Below are 24922 nucleotides of genomic sequence, written 5' to 3'. Positions count from 1 at the left end.
ACCGTGTGTAATACATATAAAACATTGTTCCTTTAATGCTTTCAAAAAAGAGAATAATTTTGAAGATTGAGTATAGACTTAATCTATAAAGACGAAAAAATGGAATAAGAATCGATCGGGATAGTTACTGTATAGTGACTAAATAGACGGTTTTTTATATGACCCACAGCTATAGCGAGTGAACAATCTAATATGGCGGGCAAATCAAATTTACGAATCGTGTTCAGATTTTGTTTTACTTTGAACATGTGAGATCTAAATATCGGTCAGTAATCAAGGATGGGGTAATCGTAATCAGTAGTCGTAATCAGCTGTAATCGATTACAGTTTGCCAAGTAATCATGAGTAATCAGTAATCATCCATTTTTCTGATTACAAGTAATCGTAATTTAATCGATTACTGTGAAAAAAGTCCTGCAATCATGATTACTTTTTGATTACTTTATGATAACAATTTTTAAAACAAAGTTCTTAAAATCATGATTTTAATGATATTCAATAAATATTTTTCAGTGTACAAATTGATTTATAAGAAAAAGTTATTATAAAATCATAAGCTATATTTAGTTAGGCATCTTCTTCTAATGCTTCCAGCAATGCTTATAACCAGGTCCATTGTCCAAGCAATGAGAAAATTTTATCAGACCTAGCTATATCCAGTAGTCATTTCAAAATATTTTAGCAGCATAGCAATTCGCCATTTGGACTATAGATATATGTATATGCTGTCGGTAAGAAAATTACTACAGGATCATTTTAAAGTTCGATTTTTTTTGTTTCAATTTTGTATTGATATTTTTAAAAAAGAATAAATATATGTCATTGTCCTTGAACATTAAAAATAAAACTTAATGTAATCTAAAGTAATCATAAGTAATCATGATTACATGAAATAAAAGTAATCAGCTTGTAATCGATTACTTTTAAAATCCAAAGTAATTGTAATTTAATCGATTTCTTTTGAAAGTAATCGACCCCATCCCTGTCAGTAATAACACCAACTATTCAATGCAGTACTCAAGTCTTTCTATTTGGTAAAATTCTAACATTTGTAAAAATTTGTAAATTGGCAGATATTAAATTCCTTTAAATTTTATTCACAACCAAATCAATAGAAAGATAAAATGCGACATTTACTGCTAAAATATAGATTCTTTATTAAAAGATTTAAAAGACATCAAGGAATCATTAATATCGATACGCCACAAGAATGAACGTCCTTTGGAGCGCCGATAATATTTGCAATGTTTTGAATACATTTAAAAATCTTGGAGTAAATTCAACTAAAAAGCATATGTATATAAGTATATAAACAATGTGAAAGTAGAGATATCTATTAATTATGATAGATGAATATATATATTATCTTTTATACTTAATGATAAATTGATATGTAAAGTATTGTGTGGTTTTCTAAATTCAAATGTTGTTGCTGTATTGTTAATATTGTTAATTTGCACACTAGATATCTGACGTGTTATCCCATAAACAACAATACTGCCAATGTTTATATTAGACACTGTCTCATTGTGACTTTGAACTTGCAAGGAGAAATATGTGTCATTAAAGCTAAATGTAGAGAAGTAAATTTGTCCTTTTTCCACAGTATTTATCGACTCTCCATCATCAAGGAAAAGCGAACCTTCAGCATGTCCATTTTCATCCGGAACTACGATTATTTGCATCGGATTAAGTCTGCTGACCTCTGTATTTACGCCCGGATGCTGGGATGGTATGATGTTGCCTCCGCGTACAAAGATGGGAATTTCATCTCGTGGGGCAGATACGGTCAAGGTTTCTTTGCCTTGCTGGCTAACAAGTTCACCGGTTTTAAAGTCAAACCAACGACCCTCTGGAAAATAGACTTCCTTTTCGATTTTACCTTCACTGAGTACAGGAGATATCATTATTGCTGATCCCCACATGAATTGTGTATCAATATTCCGTGATTTTATATCTTGTGGAAAATTCTGCATCAGAGAACGAATGACGGTTCCACCTCGAGTGTGCACCTCGTAAAATAATGTGTATAGATAAGGTAGGAGCGAATACCTTACATTTAAAACTCTTCTCGAGGAATCAGCAACTGCTGGACCAAATATTGCAGGGTCTTGATCCTTCATATTAATTGTATTGTGATTTCTAGAAAAGGTGTAAAACGCACCAAGCTGCATCCATCTTTCACAGAGTTCTGCTGAAGGATGTCCAAAAAATCCACAAATGTCCGATCCAATGTATGGAATACCGAAAAGGTTGAACTCCAGAATTCCAATAATTGAATCGTGAACATCAGGCCACTTGCTATCATTGTCCCCTAACCAGTGACCAGCATATTTTCCACTGGACGGATAAGTTGACCGAGAGATTACAATTCCTCTTTTCGTTTGATTTTTAGATTCTCGGAGTCCATAAAGTGTAGGCTCAGTTTCGCTCCAACCGTATAAACTATGAACATCATAATGGTTGTAAGCACCGTCATTCTGTAAAGCTACCATACACAGTGTTTTATCTGATAAACGTGGCCCAAAAATTCCTCTTGGTTTGTAAGGAGGGTCATCTAAGGCGGAATGGGGACACTTCAGTGACCAATATGGTTTATCCTTTTCTGGCCAGTTGAATGGCCTTTCTTCATTTGTCCCAAAGTTTGCCGGCTCATTCATATCGATCCATAACCCATCAAAAGATAAATTGTTATGATGCTCAACTATTAAATTTTTCCAGTATTCCCTTGTTTCGTTCTTAAGAAAATCTGGAAAGACAACTTTACCTTTCGGCCACACATATCCAAGCATATTGGTTCCATTTCTCGAATCATTAAAATAAGGCCATTTTATAAATAAGCTGCTATTCTTGCCAAGTTCATAAGGATTGTAATTGGTTTCATTACTAATAAGAGCAGGATCAAGTATGATGATGAAACGGATGTTCTTATTTTGTAGCTCTGTGACATATCCCGAGAGATTTTTAAAATTTGCGTCATCCACTGTAAAGTCTTTTCTCTCATCCATATGGTCAATATCTGCATACTGTACATCTAAGGGGATTCTGTTATCAATCATTCTTTTAGTGGCTGCCTTCAAATTGTCCAAATTGTTATAGCCATACCGGCTTAACTGAAATCCTAATGCCCAGTAAGGTGGAAGATATGGTCGACCTATGAGTTCAGTGTACTGCTGTATGACATTCTCTGGTGTTGGACCCATAAAGATATAGAAATCAAGAATACCCCCGACTGTCCGGTAGGTAAGTGACGGTAGAGGACTTAACACTACCTCCATAGCGTTACTGTTAAGTAAAAGTACTCCATTCGAATTTCCTTGGTCATCTTCAACGCACATGTAAAATGGATGAACTCCATATAAATTTGCATAATCTCCCCAGTTCACACCATTATCGCGGGAAAACATGGGCCACCTTTTGAAATTCATATTGTGCTTGAAAGTAAAGTGTCGATTTTCGCCAAAGCCGTACACATATTCAGAGGGAAGTAGCGTTGCTAGCTGAAGGAATTGGTTTGCAAAAGTAAACCCTCCTATAGAGGTATCAAATATTGTTTTGTTTGTGTCTTGTCGTATCACTTTCAAGTAAAACATAGAATTTGTAGTGTTGGCATACTCTATTCTATATTTTTTATTTGTCGTAGGCGATTCATTTATTTTATTTAGGTGAACGGGCACCTCGTATCTACTGGACAATGGATCGTCGAATTTTAGCTGCACAATGCTTTCTGATATTTCATGAATACTTAATTTAATTTTATGCAAATCGCCTTCGAACATGGAAGATTGATTTCTCCACTGCAGGTTTATGGTATCATCAGATTCGATATTTTCGAAAACATAACCATACTTATTGTTATCTATAAAACACGCGGGAACAGAGATTTTGTTTTCTGCTTTTTGCCATATGCAGCCCCTTTTTTCACACGTTAACTTATTCCTATCTTCGTCACCAGATACATCTGGCAAACAGTCTATACGAGACGCTTCATCTTCTGTCGGTTTAAGTTCCTCTCTAAACTCGATAACAAAATCTTCTTTAAGAGTTCTTTGCAAATTTCTGATAATTTTCATGGTAGTACCTTCGACGTTAAAGTGCGAGTCATTTCCTTGTACGTAAGCATACTTAATATTCTCGTGCAATCCCAAAATTATCACAGTCTCTACCATCAAGTTTTGAACAAGTGTGTCATTCTTTTTTTGAACAGTCATGCTCAAAACATCGTTGCTGTATTGAAATTTAGTATGATAGTAACTGGAACTTTTCAAAGTATCAATGCTTTCTCCATCATCCCAAAAAAGTTCACCGTTCGCAGTTCGACGTCTCCCATCGTCATCCAAGGCTACTACAAGTGTGAAGGGTGTCAGACGACTCTCTTTGGTCGTCAGTGCCGGATTTTGTCGTGGAATGATACATCCACCCCTTACATGAAGAGGAATTTTAGAATCTCCATCAACATCCAAACTGAGCTTCTGCCCTCCTAAATAATGTTTACCTGTGTAAAAATCGTACCAATGACCAGGTGGTAAATAAAGAGACAACGTTGTTTGATCTTCATAAAGAATTGGAGAGATTAGAAGCCCTGGACCCCACAGAAATTGGGAATCTATGTCGTATGTCATTTTGTCTCTTGGAAACTCATGATGAAGAGGTCTCATGACAGTCCCACCTTTTGTGTGTGCTTTGTAAAACAAAGTGTACAAATAAGGAAGAAGAGAATATCGAGTTTCGAGGGCTATTCGCGACGCTTCAGCGACGTCCTCACCAAAGTAGGCCGGATCTTGAGGTATATTTCCAATACCATTATGGTTTCTGCTAAAAGTGTAAAATGCCCCCAACTGCATCCATCTCTTGCAAAGCTGTGAAGAAGAATTACCAAAGAATCCACATATGTCTGCCCCAATGTAAGGTATACCAAATAAATTAAATTCCAAACTGCCAATAATGGACAGATGAACATCTGGCCACACCGCAGAATTATCACCAAGCCAATGACCAGCATACTTTCCACTACTGGGAAACGTGGAACGCGATATAACGATTCCTCGTTTGTTGATAGCTTGTCTGAGACCTCTTAAAGTTGTGGGTGTCTGACTCCATCCATACAAACTATGAACATCATAGTGGTTGTACTCTTCTGCATTGCCCTGTTTAGCCACCATACATATTGTTTTGTCTGATATTCTTATTTTCTTATCCACTCTATCATATACAAATGCCGCCATTGTTCTGTATGGTGGATCCTCTAAATCTTCTCCTTCATTACACTTTAAACTCCAATATGGACGGGCTCCAGCTGGCCAGTTCCAGGGTTTTTCTTCATTGGTTCCAAAGTTGGCTGGCTCGTTCATATCGATCCAAAGACCATCAAATGTTAAATTACTGTGATGGTTCCTTATGAGTTCTTCCCAAACTTGTTGTGTTTCATTCTTGAAGAAATCTGGAAATATGACTTTTCCTTCTGGCCAAACCTAGAGCAAAGAAACATTTATCATTCATTCTTGCCAATCTTGTATATCATTTAATTGCCATACTGTTTCCATTCTTACACATAGAATCAGAGGGTTAAAATCTTGTAAAAATGAATCTATTTTATCAAAAACTGCGATTGGTACTTGCATTCAAAACTGGTACTACTTACTAAGATTTTCTCTCAAAACTTTACAAATATGATTTCAAGTACAATACAGTAAAATAAGTAGTAGTATGCATATACGTACGTATCCCAGTAGAGCTCCTATATCACTGCTATCATGAGGAATGCTGTAATTTTTTGGCCACATTATACTTCCCATGACATCTTTGATTTTCCCATAAGGTTCGTAACCAGAAACATTGCTTATCAATGTAGGATCCTATATAGAATATAAAAAGTAAACGAAAAATACACAATTATAAATAATTTTTACTGGAGCTTGAAATAATTTCCAGATTGAAAAATATTAAATGTTCCCAAAGAAAAATATCTGATACATTTTTATCTGAAATTCTTCGACTAAAGAAATAAGATTACCAAAATGATAATGGTCTTCATTCCTTGTTGTTGGAGATTTTTGAAGTAGGCATTAAGTCCAGGAAATCGTTTGTGATCTATCGTAAAGTCCATCTGCTTGTACATATGATCAATGTCTGCATATTGAACATCCTAAATAAAAATTAACACCATAACAAAAAATTCGTGCACAATTTCTCTCTATCATTTGAATTTAGAGAGCAATTGAGATTATGGACATAGTGAGATCATAAAAAGGATGCCGTCTTACATGTGGTATATTGGCCTTTCTTGTTCTGTTTACCGCCTCTTGCATGTTTTCTATTGTGTTGTAACCATAACGACACAACTGGAAACCAAGAGACCAGTATGGTGGTAAATATGGCTTTCCAATGGCCTGAAATTGTACATATAACGGTTAGCGGACAATACAATATTTTACGATCAAAACTGACAATGACCTTTTTCCCGTACCGTATGGTATTGCTGAACAACATTTTCAGGCTCTGGTCCCATGAAAACATAGAAATCAAGAATTCCTCCAATTGTTCTATAGATCAACATAGGGAGAGGTGTAAAGGCGTAATCTAAAGAAAATAACAACAAAATGTAGGTAAAAATCACGAAAACGATACTTGCAATTTATCTCAAAAGAATGATAAAATAGAAAAAATAAGGAAAATTATAATTACAAAAAATACCTATAATTATCTGTAGATATTATGTTTCTGACCTTGTGCGTTACTGTTAAGTAGAAGAACTCCATGAGCCTGACCATCTTCCTCCATACACATGTAGAATGGATGAACGCCATAGTGATTATTAAAATTCTGTAATCAAAATTCAAATTGTTAGAATTCTGAATAATTCTCAAGTTAGAATGCTGTATTTTCATATGGGTTGGAACAATGAAGATGATATAAAAAATAAATATTTAACCTGGTTTCCGGTTCCCTCGTCTCTGGAGAACATTGGCCACTGTTTCCAGTTGACGTCATGGCGGAATTTCCCATGAAGATTTTCACCAAAACCGTAAATATTCCTTGAAGGTAGTTTTGTTGCAATTTGAAGGAACTGGTTTTCGAATGTTAACCCACCTACTCCCGTATCCCAGCTGAAATGTTAAACAAAATACCAAAAACTCTTTCATAATATAGAGAGCGCTGGAATATACATTTAGACCTGCAACAAATGATTTGACATTATCAAAACGAACGAGTACCTGACTATTTTTTCTTTCAGGAATACTAGTACCTTAAAAATCAGCTAAATTTGCATTTTACCGTCATACCAAAGTAGGATACGACCCAGAATTCTCTGACGAGGCTGTAATTTTACTGCTTTTACTTAACAAAGGTAAACTGTATCCCTTTACAAAAGTCGAATTATCATTTTGCATGTAACCGCATCCAAACGTGAAATTCAAAAAAAGTTGACCAAAGAGCTGCAAATGATCACTGGTGACTTTGCAATGGATTGTATAGCCAGGGGAACCTTAAGGTTTTTATTCCCGAATAGAGATGCGAATAGGATTTAAAGCGAAGACCAAAGTCCTTTTCTCTTCATGTCAATTTTTTTTCAACAAACGTATTTATTAATGTTACGCAAACACGTGTTTGTGTTTGTTTATTCTTGTCATCTATTGGCTGTTACAATGGTCACCTAGTCAGGTGACATAAATATTCATAGCACGGGCTATTACTGACCGTGAAGGGAAAGCCATTCGAAGGCTCTATTTCGTGCAGTCTTATTAGTCCCACCCACCCGCCCATTGCTTAGTTTTGAATGTTATATTAGATTTATACCTTGTTGAAAATATTTATTTTCTATTTTGTAGAATTCGGACATTGATGAGGAAATAGAAAAAAGAGATATTATATGTATTGTGTGAAATAATTAAACTGCACTTTCAGAGCGCTTCATATCCTATTTCACGAGTTTGTGTTTATTTCATAAATGTTTTATGTTCGTTTGAGTGAAACGAATAAGAACATAATATCAAAAATAGATATGTGTTATTCTCCAGAATAGTTATAACTCAGTTTCTGAGAGTATACTTACATGACTGCTTGAGAACTTCGTCGTATTATTTGAAAAGCGAAGGTGTCATTATTTGTTATTATTAATTCGTATCTTGGTTCGTTACTGTGTTTATGAGGAAATATCTCCATATTTAATGGAACTGTGTATCTATCCTTCGATGGAACATCAAGCTATCAAATAAGACGAACACATGTGTTATTATACATAAAATGATGAATACTAGTACTCGTATATAGAAATAACATGCTGAAACTGTACAATGATGATAATATAAGGCATTTACCTTAAAACGGAACATCGAGTCTCCATAACACTCAATCTCAAAGACGAGGTCGTCTATAGGGTCCTTGAATGGGGGATTTCCTTTCCTTTTTAAGGGCACATGCCATCCATAATCAGTCTTATTAACAGGCCCTGAGATGCTATATCCATAGTTAGTCCTGGGAAAGAAACAGTCAGGGGCCTCCGATTGGGTGATACTGTAGATGCAATGTCTTTGCTCACATTTTTCCTTAGTTAACGTTTCATATTTTCCTAGACGCTCTGGAAAGCAGTCAATTCTGAGGATATCATCATAGCTCCCATTCCTGAAACGGAATCAGATAAAAAAAATACTCATGGCAAAAATCATTAAGTTAAAATCAGTTTACAGAAGAACTTGCTTACGAACTCCATTATAAAGTAATCTTTGTTATACACATGTAAACATATGTAAACTCATTTACTTATAGAATCGGTGTCGGACATTAGAAATACAAAGCAAATTCCGAAAGACAGATTCTATTAAAGATATATTTTTGAACATCGTCTTAGTTGAAGAAAGTTATCAAGTTTCCTGGCTAGAAATTTTGTTTAGCATTGCGATCGATCATAAATAATTTTCTTAAGTCTGCTGCTGGATTACTTACATCCATTTTATGTCAAATTCCTCAGAAAGTGGATGAGACAAGTTATATATGGTAAGGATGTGCCCCTGGAAGATGAAAAGTTTTAAATCATTGCAAAATCATATGTGGTCAAATGCTTCATCATAGAAAAATAAGACACTTGATTTTTGCTTCAGTTCTTGTTCTTGATAATTCTTCTTTGTCAATCTTTGTTAATAAATACTTTTTTTGAAAATCGTCTGTATGGCATATATAGCGAATGCAATTCTTATTTGTGTCCTGCTATATCACAAAATATCAAGGTTTGTTTTGCGTTGTATTTTATATTCTTTCATATATTCATGTTTAAGTTGAGCATTCTCTGGCGTATCTGATCAATTTGGAGACATAGACCAGTTGAGAAATGTATATTTTTACATAAGAAAGGGAAGCTGACGATAGATTGGTTTAAATAATCACGTTTATCATCAAGTTCTGTTTTCAGGTTACCATCAAGTCATTTTTGCGTGTAAAATATTCAAATATGAAACATATATGTCAGACTCTGTGGTATCTTTAATTTCAAGCGAGCTTGGATATGAATGAAAGAAACTATTGTTAATTGATAATACATTGTCGATACATCTAAATGTCGAGTTGAAGGCCTCAGCAAGTGTTCTTCTTCTCATGTATAGGGTTTTGAATAAAGTTTGCTTCATATGAATACAAAATAGTCATAAAATGAAATAAGAATAACAATCAAACAAAACAGTAACATAAAAGAAATATAGATTAATTATTTCACGTCTCTTACAAACATATATTTTCTTAAATAAAACTGTGATATAATCAATCTTTCAAACCTCATCGTACTTTTTTCTGGATGAAAGAATCAATTATAAACAATAATATATAATACTATTTTGCTGAAGTTTGTCAACTGTTGTGTGCTATCCTTAAGAACCAGAGTCACGTCCCCTTGCATTCCCCAGATCTCTATTTTGTCTATTTTTACACCCTCTTCAATGGCAGCGGGGTTTCCTTCTTCTATCCTATACTTCAGTTCTGACTAGAAGAAAAATAAAAATATATATATATATACTTATATACCACTTGTCTATTTCTCTGAAACGTTGTATAAACTAACACAAGGCAAAATGCATATAACTTCATTGACTTCATTTTTAAAAAAAAAAGTTTTCAATGCATAAAATGCTTCATGTAAAAGTTTAATGAAATGTATGTTTTGAGAATGTTGTAGTTTTAAGGCATAAAACAATCCTGATAAGAAATTAAATTAATTGACTTGGATATGCAAATATTGATCTTTAAAGGTAGCTGCAAACACATCCTTTATTATTTTTGGTTATAGTTCATAGCTGCAATCCTCATTTACAAAAGACGCCATTTTCATAAGGCGACAATGAAAAGAATTAAAAGTCGCATAAAACTACATAAAAAGAGTATTCCGTCAAGCAATGCTGCTAATTAACTTCAGTTAATCTCTTTAACAGATAAGATAAGATAAGACAAACACTCTTAAAGCTAATATACTGGTAACAGAATGGCATGTTTTAATCTGTTTCATTTGAGCCAGTGGGAGTGGGGAAAATGGACTTTACCATTATGGACAGATTGTTTCTTTTAAATATCTCGTGTTTTTACCTGTTCAACAGTTATTGATGCCAGCAAAAATTTGTTGTTTTCGATAGTTTCTGAAGAAAAAAAAATCATAACTTTTATTTTTAGCGCTTCAATCACCTCATGATACTAAAATATAATTTTGTGCTTAAATTAGAAGAAATTCTGTTGCAGAAAAATGTTACAACCAAGCTTAAGACTTGTTGAAGAGAAATAGCAATATTTTTATATTCTTATTTTCTTCTTAAATCAAGAGATATATTTTCAGCTTAATATGTGGAAAACATTATACTAGTATTCCTCTGTAGTGAAAACAGATATCTACCTATGGAGACTCCGTCATCCCAAAATAAGCTTCCTTTTGCCCTCCCCTCTTCATCCAACGCTACCAATAATGTCAAGGGGTTCTTTCGACTGAAATTGAAATATTTTATAGATGTTTTGAACATAACGATTTTCCTCACATTTGAATACAAAATGCTTTTAATTTTGACATACTGAAAATAGCGGGTGTGCATTATATTAAGTTTCTGTTATAAATAAATACCTTTCTGCAGTAGTCGTCGAAGAAGTTTGTTGAGGAATGATGGATCCACCCCTGACATTCAACGGAATCTTAGAATCGAGCCGTACGTTTTGTGTGAAATTTCTACCCGTACTCTGGGTGGGAGATCCCTGAATAAGAATATTGTAAAGAGAAAGGGTTATCAACATTGCCACTCATAACTATGACAGATATATCAAATTTGCACTGTATACAACTAAGTCATTATTAGTATTCTTTTTTCGAATATTATCATTAACAAATGATTAAAAATTATATATATTTACGATTTTAAAGATACAACGAATTCACCATTTATCTCTTTAGATTTAATACTTGTAACAGCTATATATTGTTTATCTTTTTTTTTTTACACTGACCATTGATATAAGTTTCTATCAATATTAATGTACAATATTTATTTATCTCTGAATTTGACCAGGATATCATTTGGAAAATTTTCAAAGCAAAGACTTACAGAGTAATAGTCGTACCACTTTCCAGCAGGTAGGTAGTACGTGATTGTAGAGGCATTCTAATGAAAGAACACAGTTATTACAAAAAATCTTTTAATGTTTCTCTTCACATGAAAAACTTTAAGGAGAAAACTAGAGGTTTGTGAGCAATGAGCTCACTAAATGATACCCCCGCCTCCCATATAGTTATAGTGGAAAATTCAATGTTTTTCTGTGGCCGAGAAACCCAAAGTATGTGTCGGACCAAAAAGTACAAAAGGAGGTGCACAATGGCCATATGTAATAAAGATTCTGTGAACGTTTCATTAAATTACAGTCAGTGGTATAAGAGGAGTTGCGGATAAGAGATGGGTACCCAAAACGTAACAGATGGACGTACGGACAGCTGGACGTACAGACAAACAGACGGAGGGACAGACATACCGATTACTATATACCCTCCCGCTTTTTAAGCGGAGGGTATAATAAAGAACAGTGGTTGATTACAAAACCTACAAACATAACAAATCTTTGAACATCAACAGTTAAAACTTGGATCATACTCTGAATACGACAATATTGAATAAGATGGAAGACATCAACACCATGTGCAAAGGATGACGGGTTATTTTAATACATAAATAGGAAAAGTTGAGATTTAGTCCCTTACCGTCCACAGTAAAACATCCAAATGTGAATCAATTGAAAAAATGAATTGAAAGTTACTACATGTATTATTAATAGATAAAACGTCGTCATTATATTTGAATGTTAAATTAAAGGCCACAAAAAGTATTTCTTTCTCATAAAGAAGAGTTTAAGTAAATTTTGCTTCCAGTGAACAAAAGCTCTGCTGTAAAAAGATCCAGTTAGTGTTCGTATGAATTTTGAAGTTGTTGAAAGATCTGTTCTTCGATGAAATTTTCCAACTTTCTTTTAACTTAATCTCAGGTTATTATACCCCCGCTTGAAAAGCGGGAAGGCATATAGTATACATAGTATAGTATAAAGAAATCTGTACGTCTGTCTGTCTGTCTGTCTGTCCGTTATGCTTTGTGGTACGCATCTCTTATCGGCAATTCCACTCACACCACAGAATGAAATTTGATGAAACTTTCAAAGAATCTTTATTACATATTCACATTGTGCACCTCCTATTTTACTTTTTGATCCGACACACATTTTGGGTTCCCCATTGCAAAACATGGACACTGCAATTGTATTCATATGGGAGGTATCATTTAGTAAGCTCATTCCTCACAGTACCTCTAGTTTTATATAATATAATTTTGTATACGACCAATGACAAACTGATACAAACAAAAGGTGAAGTACCTGATAAAGTATAGGAGATATCAGAAGAGAGCTTCCCCATAGGAACTGCTCTGAGATTTCCAAGGTATATTTGTCACTTATAAATCTGTAAAAGAAATTTGCTAGTATATTTATACACCATCATTTTTTGTTCAGATTTATAAGTTTTGATGCACTTTACAAATTCAATGCAAGGCTAAGATGGTTCGGGTACTGGTTTTTGCTACATACTATAGTAGATTATGGTAGAAATTAGTTTTCTATGAATATTCATCTTATGAATATAGTTTCATCATGAATCTTTAAGAGAAAAAATAATAATTACGGTCTTAAAGATTCAAAATAAAGAAAGTTTCAGAATTGTCCGAGTCATTTCTAACATACTCGTGATGAAGAGGCCGCACAACTGTATTTCCATGCTCATGTGCAAAGTAGAATAATGTGTACAAGTATGGAAGGAGTTGATAGCGAGTCATCAGTGCTTCACGAGAAGCAATAGTCACGTGGTCACCTAGGGCAGCTGGATCTTGCTCCTAAATTAAAATATCGATAGTTAAACCTTTTTCAAAAGAAATAAAATAATTTTAAAAAATTCAATATTTGAACAACATAGATAAGAATCATTTCTCGGAGTTTACAAATAGCATAAATAAAATGGTCCATTGAATCTCTTGGAGAATATTCTGCTCTTTTTATCAAAAAAAATTTTAACAAAGGAATGAAATTGTATTATAAACATGGCTTTTATCATTTTTTGAGTGTTCTAACTTTGTAACTACACTGAATATTTCCTAAATATTTGCCTGAGGATTGCACGGTTTAGAAGTGTTTTTCACATACAATGTTGCCTATTCCGTTGTGGTTGCGAGAAAAAGGATAAAAAGCACCAAGCTGCATCCATCTGAGACAGAGATCTGCTGTTGTGTTACCAAAGAAGCCACAAATATCTGCTCCAATCTGTAAACAACAAAATAGTTCTTAAAAGTTATTGTAATTACATTTATTGTAATTAATTTCACAACTTGTGCAACTTCGTGTGTATGAGAGAGAGAGAGAGAGAGAGAGAGAGAGAGAGAGACTTACATAAGGTATTCCAAACAAATTGAATTCCAACATCCCTAAAACAAAAGAAAGATTGGAAATAAAAGGCAAATAAAAGTACATAACAAATTATGATTATTTTGATAGTATTGTCCTAAGATCTAGTTTTCGACATACCTATAATTGAGTTTCGCATTGACAGCCAGGAGCTATCATTATCCCCCAACCAGTGCCCCCCGTACCTGCCACTACCTGGATAGGTGGACCTAGAAATGACCACGCTACGCTCACCCGTGGCCTCACGGATGGCACTGCAATAGTACCATAGAGTAATGAACGAATATATAGACACAAATGAATTTTATGCAGTTGTGTATATTTTGATTAAAATAGTATGAAATACATACTTTTTCAATCTGCAACAATACAAAAAAGTTTTTCTAAAATCCAAAAGTCTTAAATTGTTGGCATTTTACGTATTTGTGCATATTTTCAAAGTTGAGGGTCAACATTAAGTCTGTCTAGAAATCATTAAACGCTTATTTTTGTTTCATATATTGATGATTCTAGTAACTAAGAAACCACTCATGTACACATTGAGTTTTTAATTATATGGAAAATTTACAATTTTCAGTCGATGAAGTAAACTTTGAAGCAAACTTTCTAATATACCGTGGTAAATGATAATGATTTTGACAATGTAAAAGAGATAAATGAAGAATTAAAGAGATTTTTACTCCAAAGTGGGTTTAGTCTGGCTCCACCCGTACAAACTGTGAACATTGTAGTGCAGTAGTTCATTTCTGTCGCCCTGTCGTGACGTCATACAGATAGTCTTGTCTGAGATTCGAATTTCCTTCTCGGCACGGTCATGTACAAAAGCTGCCTCTACAAAACAAATGATTGATGGTAAACGGTTTTTTATGTCTTCTTTTACGAATTGTAATTTTCTCGTTTGAAGTGAGCATTTCGATAATTCCACTGTCGTTGTAATGAATTTGTTAGCAAATATAACCTATCCTCTAGTCGTATTTTGGCCGACTTGTTATATATGAATTGTTAGGCCTTTGTTTTTATAATGAATTTGACTACGAGACGTTCCGTCTCCCTGATCGATACATAGAGCTCGAGAGGGAAGTGGCCGGTAAACAGGGGATAGTTACTCCTCCTAGGCACCTGATCCCATCTCTGGAATTTCCAGGTGTCCATGTTTTAGGCCCATTTCATATATTATATATATATTTAGATCAATCACCTTTTACGTTTCGAAAACAGTTTTTTTTTAAAAAGTATTTTAACTCGTTGGACTTTCTGGATAAAATAATATTCAATTAAAGCTGATTGCAAGTCTTTAGGATACCGTTTATTTTATTTTATTTTTTTTTTTTTTGGTAGAAGATGATTTGGCCACTGCGTAAGAAATGAGAAAATGAACAGTATTCAAGCCTCAAACGTCCCCTCAAACAGTATTATTCAGAAACAGAGCAAACAAGTGCCTCTAAATCATCAGCGGTAGGACCAGGCGCCATGGAGGACTGAGCATCCTCTACTGAACGGTCACACCCGTGTAGTGCTCTTTGTCATGATCGGTAAAACATAAAATAACGTAGACAATTTATTGTGTTAATAATGGACTAACAATTAGAATGAAAAAGTCAGTACGTATTTGTCGAAACACGTTTATCCTACAGCATAGTAGTTATGTTTCCATTAACGCGTCTTTTATAGTAAAATTAACTAAAATATCCAAATATGAAACAGATGTATAAGACTCTATGGTTTGTTTTACTTCAAGCTTACTAGTGTACATGTATCGAGTCGACAAATGGATCGAAGGAACTATCGTTAATTGATAATACTTTCTCGATGTATCTTAATGTAAAGAATATAAATTACTCACTGGTTCTATAGGGCGGATCCTCCAGGGGCGAGTCTGGACAATGCAGACTCCAGGGGGTCGTGTTAGGAGGATAATTCCAGGGTTTCTCTTCATTTGTTCCAAAATTAGCTGGCTCGTTCATATCCTAAAATAGGAATTGGGTAAAACTCTTGTTTTGGCATGTTTCCAGAAAACACACCGTCCTATTGTACAATTTCATTGGTCTTTAAAATTGTGATATTTTCATGGAATGAAAAATTTGATTCAGATAAAAATTCTACTATTTTGAGAAATCCAAATAAGGAAAAACTATATCTCCATAATGTACTTCGGTTTATTTTCACAGACAAATACAAAAATCTTACAATCCATAAGCCATCCATCACTAGTTTATTTTTCCGGTGATCCTTTATGAGTTCTTTCCAGACGTTTTGAGTAGCCGATTTAAAGAAATCGGGAAAAACAGCTTTTCCATTTGGCCACACCTTTAAGTGTTATATACATGTACAATGTTATTTGGATAATCCAAGATTAACAAATATATAAACAAATAACAATGGATAATTAAAATTAATCAAATTGTCGTTTTCCTGCATTTAAGAATGGTCTTCAGCCGGAGGGATTGAACACTTACATAGCCTAATAACGCCCCTGTTGGATCCTTGTATTGTTCGTCTCCCGGTGCATCACGCCACATTACCCCACCACTTACGTCGCTTAGTTTTCTGTAAGGTTCGTATTGCGGGTCTGTACTTAATAAAGCCGGGTCCTATTGAGAAAACACATTTATGAAACAAACTTTATAATGTTTACTGCAGTCATATAAGATCAATGTTGAGGTAAGGATATGTATTGTTCTTCGTTGGAAGTTTGATCAATTCAAATTGTTTTTAGAAAGATAGTATTTTTCACGAGTCCTAGATCATACTTATCTTGATTTTTTGGTAGTATTCAATGACATATTTTGTAAATATTTTAAATTAACTTTTCTTTGAATCTAGTCTCTTACGACTTTTAAAGGCTTGCAAGGAAGAATTATAAAAATAATTTCATTGCTTAAAAAATCTGCTATTTAATTCAAACTACTTTTTTCTTGAGTATAAACATACCGAAGGAGACTGTCTTCCTTCAAGGCTTGTATTATGAATGTTAATATTAAACACAATGTTAACTTCAAAGTGCTTGATGAATCTTACATAGGCTTCTGTAAACATTAAAATATTTTACTCACTAATATGATTATTGTTCGCAATCCTTCGCTTCTTAACTCATCAAAATATTCCTTCAGTCCCTTGAAGTTCACCGGGTCAATAGTAAAATCCTTTTGTTCATTCATGTGATCAATATCAGCATACTGTACATCCTGTGAAATCAACCGTTTTATAGAATTTATCTGCACTTTTAATGTGTGCAAAATTGTATTGACATTCTCCAGAAATCTGAATTTGAGTCTTAAATCTTGTCGCTTATTTTCATTCATTACTTGGATGCCAGCGGTTGCATAACAGAAAAGTACAACCATCTAACAAAGTAAGGCTTACTTTATGAATACTTGTAGTTATATATTATAATAATAATATTTATATAATATAATTATATTCGTAAAGAACTGGAAACCCAGAATACCTATGGTGTGTAAATACTTTCCTCATCTTGCACTTTAATAAAATTTTTCATAAAACTTATTTAATATTGTTTATAAAGATTTTGTCTTTGATTATTTATTTGAAGTCTTTTGTTTATATACTATTCTCCATTGAATAATTTATGTGTACATTCATAAAGTCTTTAAATGACATGTTCCTATATTTGAAAACTGCAATAGTTCTCCTTAATGATGTATCTTGGTTACAAGTTTATAGCACATAAATTGCAAGAATGTCAATATTTATCAAGTTTTTGTAAATAAATAATTTTTAATATGAATATTAACTTTCTGTAAATAAATTACAACATTTCAAATATAGAATATGAGCATCAATAACAAACAATTATTTAGAATCTAAATTAGAAGTTTTCAAATTATGAATAACTAGTTTTCGAAAATAAGTATTATTGAATGTATGACAAAGATTTGCCTATTATTGCAACGTTTTACGTGCAATAGCGAACTGTGTCGAAAATTTATTGAATTCCATGTTGATTAACATGGATGTCAAATTCTTACCTTTGTGTACTGTTGAATGACATTTTCAGGTTTTGGTCCCAGAAAGATATAGAAATCTAGAACTCCCCCAATGGTTCTGTACGTCAGCATCGGTAAGGGTGTGAATGCATAATCTGAAAAATGTTATATTCAAAAAAGGAACATTCTTATAATAAGGTACTTATAATACTTCAAACTATTATCAATTCTTTTTAATAATTGATACAATTTCAAATATTTCAATAAACGTTTTGTCTCAGAAAATACATTTCGCATACAAAAAAAAAAATCACATTCGCTTTTCTTAAAATTAAGTAGTTAAATAAATAAATAATGGCTTTCTTTAAAAAAAAAATACAAATTTTTGATTGTAGTTCTGTTTCAGAAAAACGTTAAATATATGATTTTGCTTGAAAAACTCAAATATTTCATATAAGGCTTTCTAAGGCTTTGGTTTTGAATTTTTTTTATGATGATGGTAAAGAAGGAATATTGATGAAAATTGTAATTAACGTTTATTGTGAAATCTTTTCATTAATAATTACCTTGAGCATTGCTGTTAAGCAATAAGACTCCATGTGTATTTCCATCTTCCTCTACGCAGGTGTAAAAAGGATGTACCCCGTATAAATTGTAATGATGCTAAAAATCAATAAATATGTATAAATATTACATTTGACTACGAGAGGATTTTCCTCCCTAAACTTCGGAATAAAAAAAATATAATTTAAATACCCTCTCCTATATGTAAAAAAAATCGAAAAAAAATTATTGACATATACAAATAAATATAAGTGCTTTCAGAGGTAAAAAATAGTACCCTGAAAATTTAAATAATGTTCAAAGGTTGGACCAGGTGCCTTTCAAAAAAATCGATAAACAATACAAATATAAGAAAAGGACAAAAATACGGACCCTGGATATTTCAAATCCACTGTGAGAGATCCATTCATTGAATCCACTGGTAGACCGAACTTTCCCTAGTTATATCAGTATTAAAACAAAGACCTAACAAATTGGTATAAGTCAGCCAAAATACGACACAATGATAGGTTTCATTTGCAAACAATTATAACGACCATAAAATTTACGAAATGCTGAGCTTAAATGAGGCTGATGAAATTCCTGAAACATCAACTTTTCAGTGAGCATCCCTTTAAAAATTGATCGTTCTCAGAGTTACCTCTTAAATAAAGAATTAGTTGGGAGACTAAAACACCATAAGGAATCTTGCTGATGACCAATCACAGACGTGAAAATTTCCGAGTTCCGTTTTTATTTCAGAAACGGTTGGCTGTAATGTCAAAAAAGTTTTGACTTTAATTTATTGCTAGAAATTGTTGATTTTAGAGTTTTGTGGAGACCTACATTTGATTAATACCATTTCTAGAATATGCTGAACTCGGCAATTGTCATATCTTTTAATTGGTTATCAGCATGCAGAATTATTTTGTTTAAAACCATTCAGATTACACACACACGTACTTTGAAGCTGACTTGTTTCTATATTCTTATGAAGCAGAGTTTATCCCAAAACTTCTACCTAAAAAGGGAAAAACACTTGCTGTGGCCTTCAAATCGAGATTAGAGATATGTCGACGATGTTTTGTCAATTAACAAACATTATCTTTATATATATGTCAACTCAATATGTCACAATGAACTTGAAACGAAAGACACCACAGAGTCTGTCACATCTGTTTCATATTTTGACCTTTTACTGAATATAGTCGATAAAAGGCTAACTAACAATTAAATTGTACGACAAACGAGGTGATTTCAATTCTTCCACCATAAAGTAGTAATATTCCACTATTACTTTCTTGTGGTGTTTATGTCACGCAACTTATTCGCTTTCCAAGAGATTGCTTTGAGTAAGACCACTTGAAGCAAGGCATGTTTTCATGGACAAGATGATGATACAGTGATTTTTAAAACATCCTTTATCGTCGGCATTTTGTAGAGTCTGTTCTCGTGATAATGGCATTGTTAACTAATATAACCATATTCTTTTATTGGGTAGAATTTTGGCTGACCTGTTTCATATTAATTGCACGGCCTTTGTTCTTTCTTTTTATACCGAATTTAACCACAGAAAGTCCCGTTTACTTGATAAATACATAGGGCTTAAGGTTGGTATGTTCGGACAGGGATGTTTACTCCTCCTGGGCACCTGATCCTACCTCTCAGTCTGAAAATTCGAGGATTTTATGTTTTATGCCCTCATTTCATATTTGTTTTGTGTATAAATTTTTTGAGATCGATCACTGGTTGTAATTTTCACCTTTTTTAAAAATATTAAACTATAAGCAATTCAAATAATATATACACGACAAATAGTCGTGTATTATTTGAATTTCTTATAATTAAATGATTCGATATTATGATTTTTAGTGGTTGTCACTTAGAAAGCAACAACAACTAGGATGATTTTTGTTAGTAACCAATGATTATTCTATCTTGAATTCTAATCAGTGGTGCAAAAATCATAGCATAATATGCCTGCTGTTGATAATATACGATTAAACCAATGATGCATTATGCTTTAGTAATAAAAACTTGACCGTTTTCCACGCTCCTATTCAAAAACCTTTTGTAATTTTTAGTTTTCTTTTTATATAAAGGTGATCACTGATGTTTTAAGAAAAGGTACGTATCCCTTTGGTGGAACCTTGAAGACTGCACATGTATTGTCCGAAGAAATGTCAGTGATCTTGGGCTCCTGACGTTAGGTATGATAAAATTAACTCTCATTACTATAGACAATACGTCTGTCGAACTGGGAACAATCTATTTCAATTGTTTCCTCATAAAATAACGTCAAGGCATTTATGATACACAGATTTATATTTGTATATACTGTACAATGTACTTTGTACTTTATTACTCTTGTCCTTGACTTAAATAACAAAATTAAGAAATAGGACGTTTCTTCAAAAAAATTTTAATGCCTTTTTTCCTGGGTTATGTCTTATCGCAATGTATCTGAGTGAAACCAAACTTTAAAACATCTAGGTAACTATCCTCGTCCCTGTATACCGCTCTTTGAGTGCATGTAAACTAGACCTTCATAAGTTTTAAAAAGTGCATGGGTGCTCAAAGAATTGATACTTTGATACCCGTTAGCTTTGTTACAATTGGAAATCAATAAATTATGATATTGACTTTACCCTATCAGTTTAGCTACACTTTGGACAGACACAGTCAAGAGTGCAGCAAAATAGTTTTATGTTTTACATGGGGTGAAAGGACGAAAGAAAAACAGCAGGTTTGCCTTAGTTTCTTTGACTTACTTTGAATTGAAATGTTTAGATTTTTAACATGATTTCACAAACTTAGCGTTGTTGAAAAACAACAACAACCCAGCAATAAAAACCTACAAAACAGTGTTTGAAATTTTAAGTTTTTAGAGCATAAAATCAATATCAATATCATTAATTGCAAGAACAATATTCTTTTTTATTATGTTCTATTAATTTTTTACTATATAGTGCTTGAATCCCAACAAAAATTGCAATAATTAAAATGTAATGTTATTAGAAATGAGAATAATGTTATAAGTATAGAAAATTTAAATTCCTGACGATTTTTTAGATATCTTTGTTAATATCCTTTCGTACGTAAAATGAAAATCTAAATCAAGAGAAATCTAGTGAAAGAGACTTACTATCCCCGGTGTTCCTTGGTCACGTGAGAACATTGGCCACTGTTGGTTGTCCATGTTATGTTTAAAGGACTGATGGACGTTCTCTCCAAATCCGTACACGTTGTAGCTGGGAAGACGTGTAGAAAATTGGAGAAACTGGTCAGTTAGAGTCAAACCGCCAACTGATGTGTCCAATCTGCAACAAAAAGGCAATAAATTTACTAGGTGGGGAACACCAATAAGTCATATTGTAATTTTTGTATTTACTACCAAGATAAATTCAAAAATTACAATATGACAAATATCTGACCCCGATTGAATTCTAACAACGTCAGTCAAATTCTTTTTACCATGTCTGCAGACTCATCAAGTTAAAAATTACTCTGATTCTACAAACGAGTACTCTAAAGCTAATATTTAAACAGTTGCTTGAGTTTCTCATTGACAATATCTATGTAGTCTTTAGAGATCAGAGTTCTCAACTATCCCATGGGTAGTAATTTTTAGTTTACTTTTTACAAAAAACACAGATACATAAAAAAGAAATCTGTTGATATGGCTTTCATTTCGAGATCTAGAACTATGTTGTTAAAGTTTTTTCAATTAAAAATTATAAGTCTCAGTCAAACATTGTCTCGATTATATTTTGCACTGAACAAAGATTAAAAGACACCACAGATTTCGTCAGAAATGCTTCATATCTCAGTATTTTACTTTAGAAATTTTAATAGCAAACTAACACCTAAACTGTATGCTATAGGGATTATTTCAATTTTTCTATCGTCAACTTCTCATATTTAGGTAGCAATATACCACTATCACCTGTATAGGAGGTTTTATCGTCAACTTTCCCTATTTTCGTAGGAATGTTCTATTTTAATTCAATTGTATATGGGTTCTATGTCTCATGGTTGATTTGATATGCAAGAACATTGTTTTTTGTACGAACTTCTAAAACGCAGCAGGTCACTGAAAAACAGTTGATGAACCAAGAATATCTACGGTGTCGCTTGAAGTCTTCATTTCCCAGAGTTAATGGTCGATACTTTGGCCTTGTTTGCAATACAATCTTTCCTTAGACCGGTTGTTAAACGATCTCTTTCATACAAATTGTAATGCTATTATATTCATACTGAATTGACTACATGTTATTCTCAGTTTATCAAATGATTTCAAATGGTACACGCCGGGTTTGGCCGATCGACAGTTTTTATGTTCCATGGCACCTAACCCATCTCTGTTTTGAGGGGTCCGTGTTTGCTCTTTCTATGTATTGTTTCAATTGATTATTGACCTTGATCACTAATAGTTGTTTTCAAATTTCATTTCTCAGAAACATCAAAATTATCTATTTTCACAAGAAAGTACTTACAACACCGCGCCTGTAGACTTTCTGATCAACTTGAAAGCAAATTTTTCTCTGTCCACAATTTTAAATTCGTATTTGGGATTCTTGGCTTTCTTTGGTGGGGTGTTGATTTGGAGAGGAACGTGGTATCGGTTTGTTTTAGCATCATCAAACTAGAAAATAAAAAAAAGTTAAAAATTTCAATCTGTACTTTAAAATCTTCTAGCATGCCAGAGGAGACCATGATCTTTTTACCATGCAAAAATTAAAACAAAAAAAATTGATCTGGTAATAGTATGCATACATGATATACTTTAAACTATTCTTTTCAGCGGCAGTTAATTTCAGAATTACTCCTTGTTAAGTGTTTTAATAATTATGTTTAACGGTGTCGAAATTTTTTCACAACTCTTTATGACATTTACCCATACTATTGCATTATGTCAACATTATATTATGTCAACTCTTTATGACATTAACCCACATAACATTGAATTTTTTATATATCGATCATCAAAATGTTATAAATTATAAAGATTATAGCAACAAAGCCAGGTCGTTAACATAATGTATGATTTCTTTCCTAAATTAATTAAGAAACAATAGCAATAAAATTGTCTTGGAGATCAGAATCATATTTTTTTAATTTTTGCACAAAATCAACAGAGTGACATAGTTTAGCAAATATAAATTTTACTATAAACTATAGTATAAATGCATGAAAATGTTTTAAAAATCTTATAAATTTTTTTCTCTTCAAATTTCAATTGCTCTTCACAGACTTTAATGGAAAGAAACATGTTGAAACACTATACCTTTATTCTAACTAAATCGTCTCCGTGTTCTTCTATCTCAATAACAGGCTCCACAAAATCAGCACTTCTTCCATTAAATGGACTTTTCCCTCTTTTTCTTAAATAATAAATAGACTTCAAGGCAGTCACCGACTCTTGAACCACGGAATAACCATAATCCGAATTAGCAGGATACACACAACTCGTATTCGACTGTTCTTGTACAAAAACACAATTCCTTTGTTCACATTTCTCCTTGGTGAGCTTAACAAAGTCTCCCTGAGCCTCTGGCAGACAGTCGATTCGTTGATGGAGTTCTGCAGGAATGGCGGGTACCGGCGCCTGGGTAGGGGGTATGATGGGGCCGTCCTGTCGTTTATCCGGTTGCTGGATGAGGTAGACGATAGGAGTGATGATACAGGCGAGGATAACGATGATAAGCAATGTTATCCCTACCCGTTCCTTGCTGCATCGTTTTGCCATTCGCCACCGGCAGGAAATTGAAGGCACCCCTATCTATCTTAATCTGCCCCAATATTTGTGAATGCACGAGTATATGTCCTTACCCTAAGGTTTATTTGTTTAACTGAAATAATATCAACACAGGAATTTGCAGCCTTATCAATCGCTTGACACCTCTTCTTCTACCATTGGCTCATCGGTGTATTATATTTGATAACACAAAAGAACTACGCGGCAAAATTCATACACAAAAAATTATTTTTATCATGTTACACAATGCATACGTGCATATGCGTTTCCATCTGTGAAGAAAACTCCTTACTATACGAAGTAAACATGCATTTTCTGAAGTCGGTCGTGCATAAACTAGTAAACATAAACCGGAATATTAAAGTAGACATTCCCCTTCCGACGTCACAACGTCTTAAGGTTTGTTTTTCGCTGATTAATAACTTTTAATTGCCAATGAGTACATTACTATAAATAGTCATGTGCTCATTGGCAATTTAAAATTGTTTTAAAATATGTGAAAGACAAAAATTTTAAAGAAATTTCTGGAACACATTTCCTTCTCCCATACTAATAGTGGAGATTAAAAAAAAAATACAATTCAGTTTTTATGAGAAAAAAAATATATTGCAAAATTCCTTGATCCAGAGACAATTTCATTCTTACTGTTTTTTCTCATTATTAAAGATTTTAAAAAGTTCCAAAGTTCTTTTATTTTTAAATCTCATTACCGTTGCAAAAA

The 24922-nt window shown here is 33.2% G+C and overlaps 1 protein-coding gene across 1 annotated transcript; it reads right to left on the bottom strand.

Moving 5' to 3' along the window:
- Nucleotides 1-1132: 1132 nt before the first annotated feature.
- On the bottom strand, nucleotides 1133-24520 carry LOC134260755 (maltase-glucoamylase-like). The gene is given in 30 exon segments (XM_062743302.1): nucleotides 1133-5471; nucleotides 5721-5855; nucleotides 6014-6145; nucleotides 6264-6389; nucleotides 6467-6579; nucleotides 6726-6822; nucleotides 6932-7106; nucleotides 8054-8205; nucleotides 8319-8622; nucleotides 8944-9008; nucleotides 9821-9970; nucleotides 10567-10616; nucleotides 10868-10956; nucleotides 11090-11217; nucleotides 11565-11621; nucleotides 12877-12961; nucleotides 13240-13388; nucleotides 13696-13812; nucleotides 13939-13973; nucleotides 14074-14207; nucleotides 14634-14784; nucleotides 15797-15920; nucleotides 16141-16260; nucleotides 16410-16544; nucleotides 17007-17173; nucleotides 17864-18055; nucleotides 18467-18563; nucleotides 21589-21763; nucleotides 22940-23088; nucleotides 23731-24520. Coding segments are annotated over 30 exon segments (8196 nt in total). The 5' UTR covers nucleotides 24193-24520; the 3' UTR covers nucleotides 1133-1340.
- Nucleotides 24521-24922: the final 402 nt, after the last annotated feature.

This window comes from Saccostrea cucullata, unplaced genomic scaffold (genome assembly GCF_032062105.1).
Source record: "Saccostrea cucullata isolate Sc308-1 unplaced genomic scaffold, CSIRO_AGI_Scuc_v1 ctg1364, whole genome shotgun sequence".
NCBI lineage: Eukaryota > Metazoa > Mollusca > Bivalvia > Ostreida > Ostreidae > Saccostrea > Saccostrea cuccullata.
This window is presented reverse-complemented; position numbering and strand designations above follow the sequence as displayed.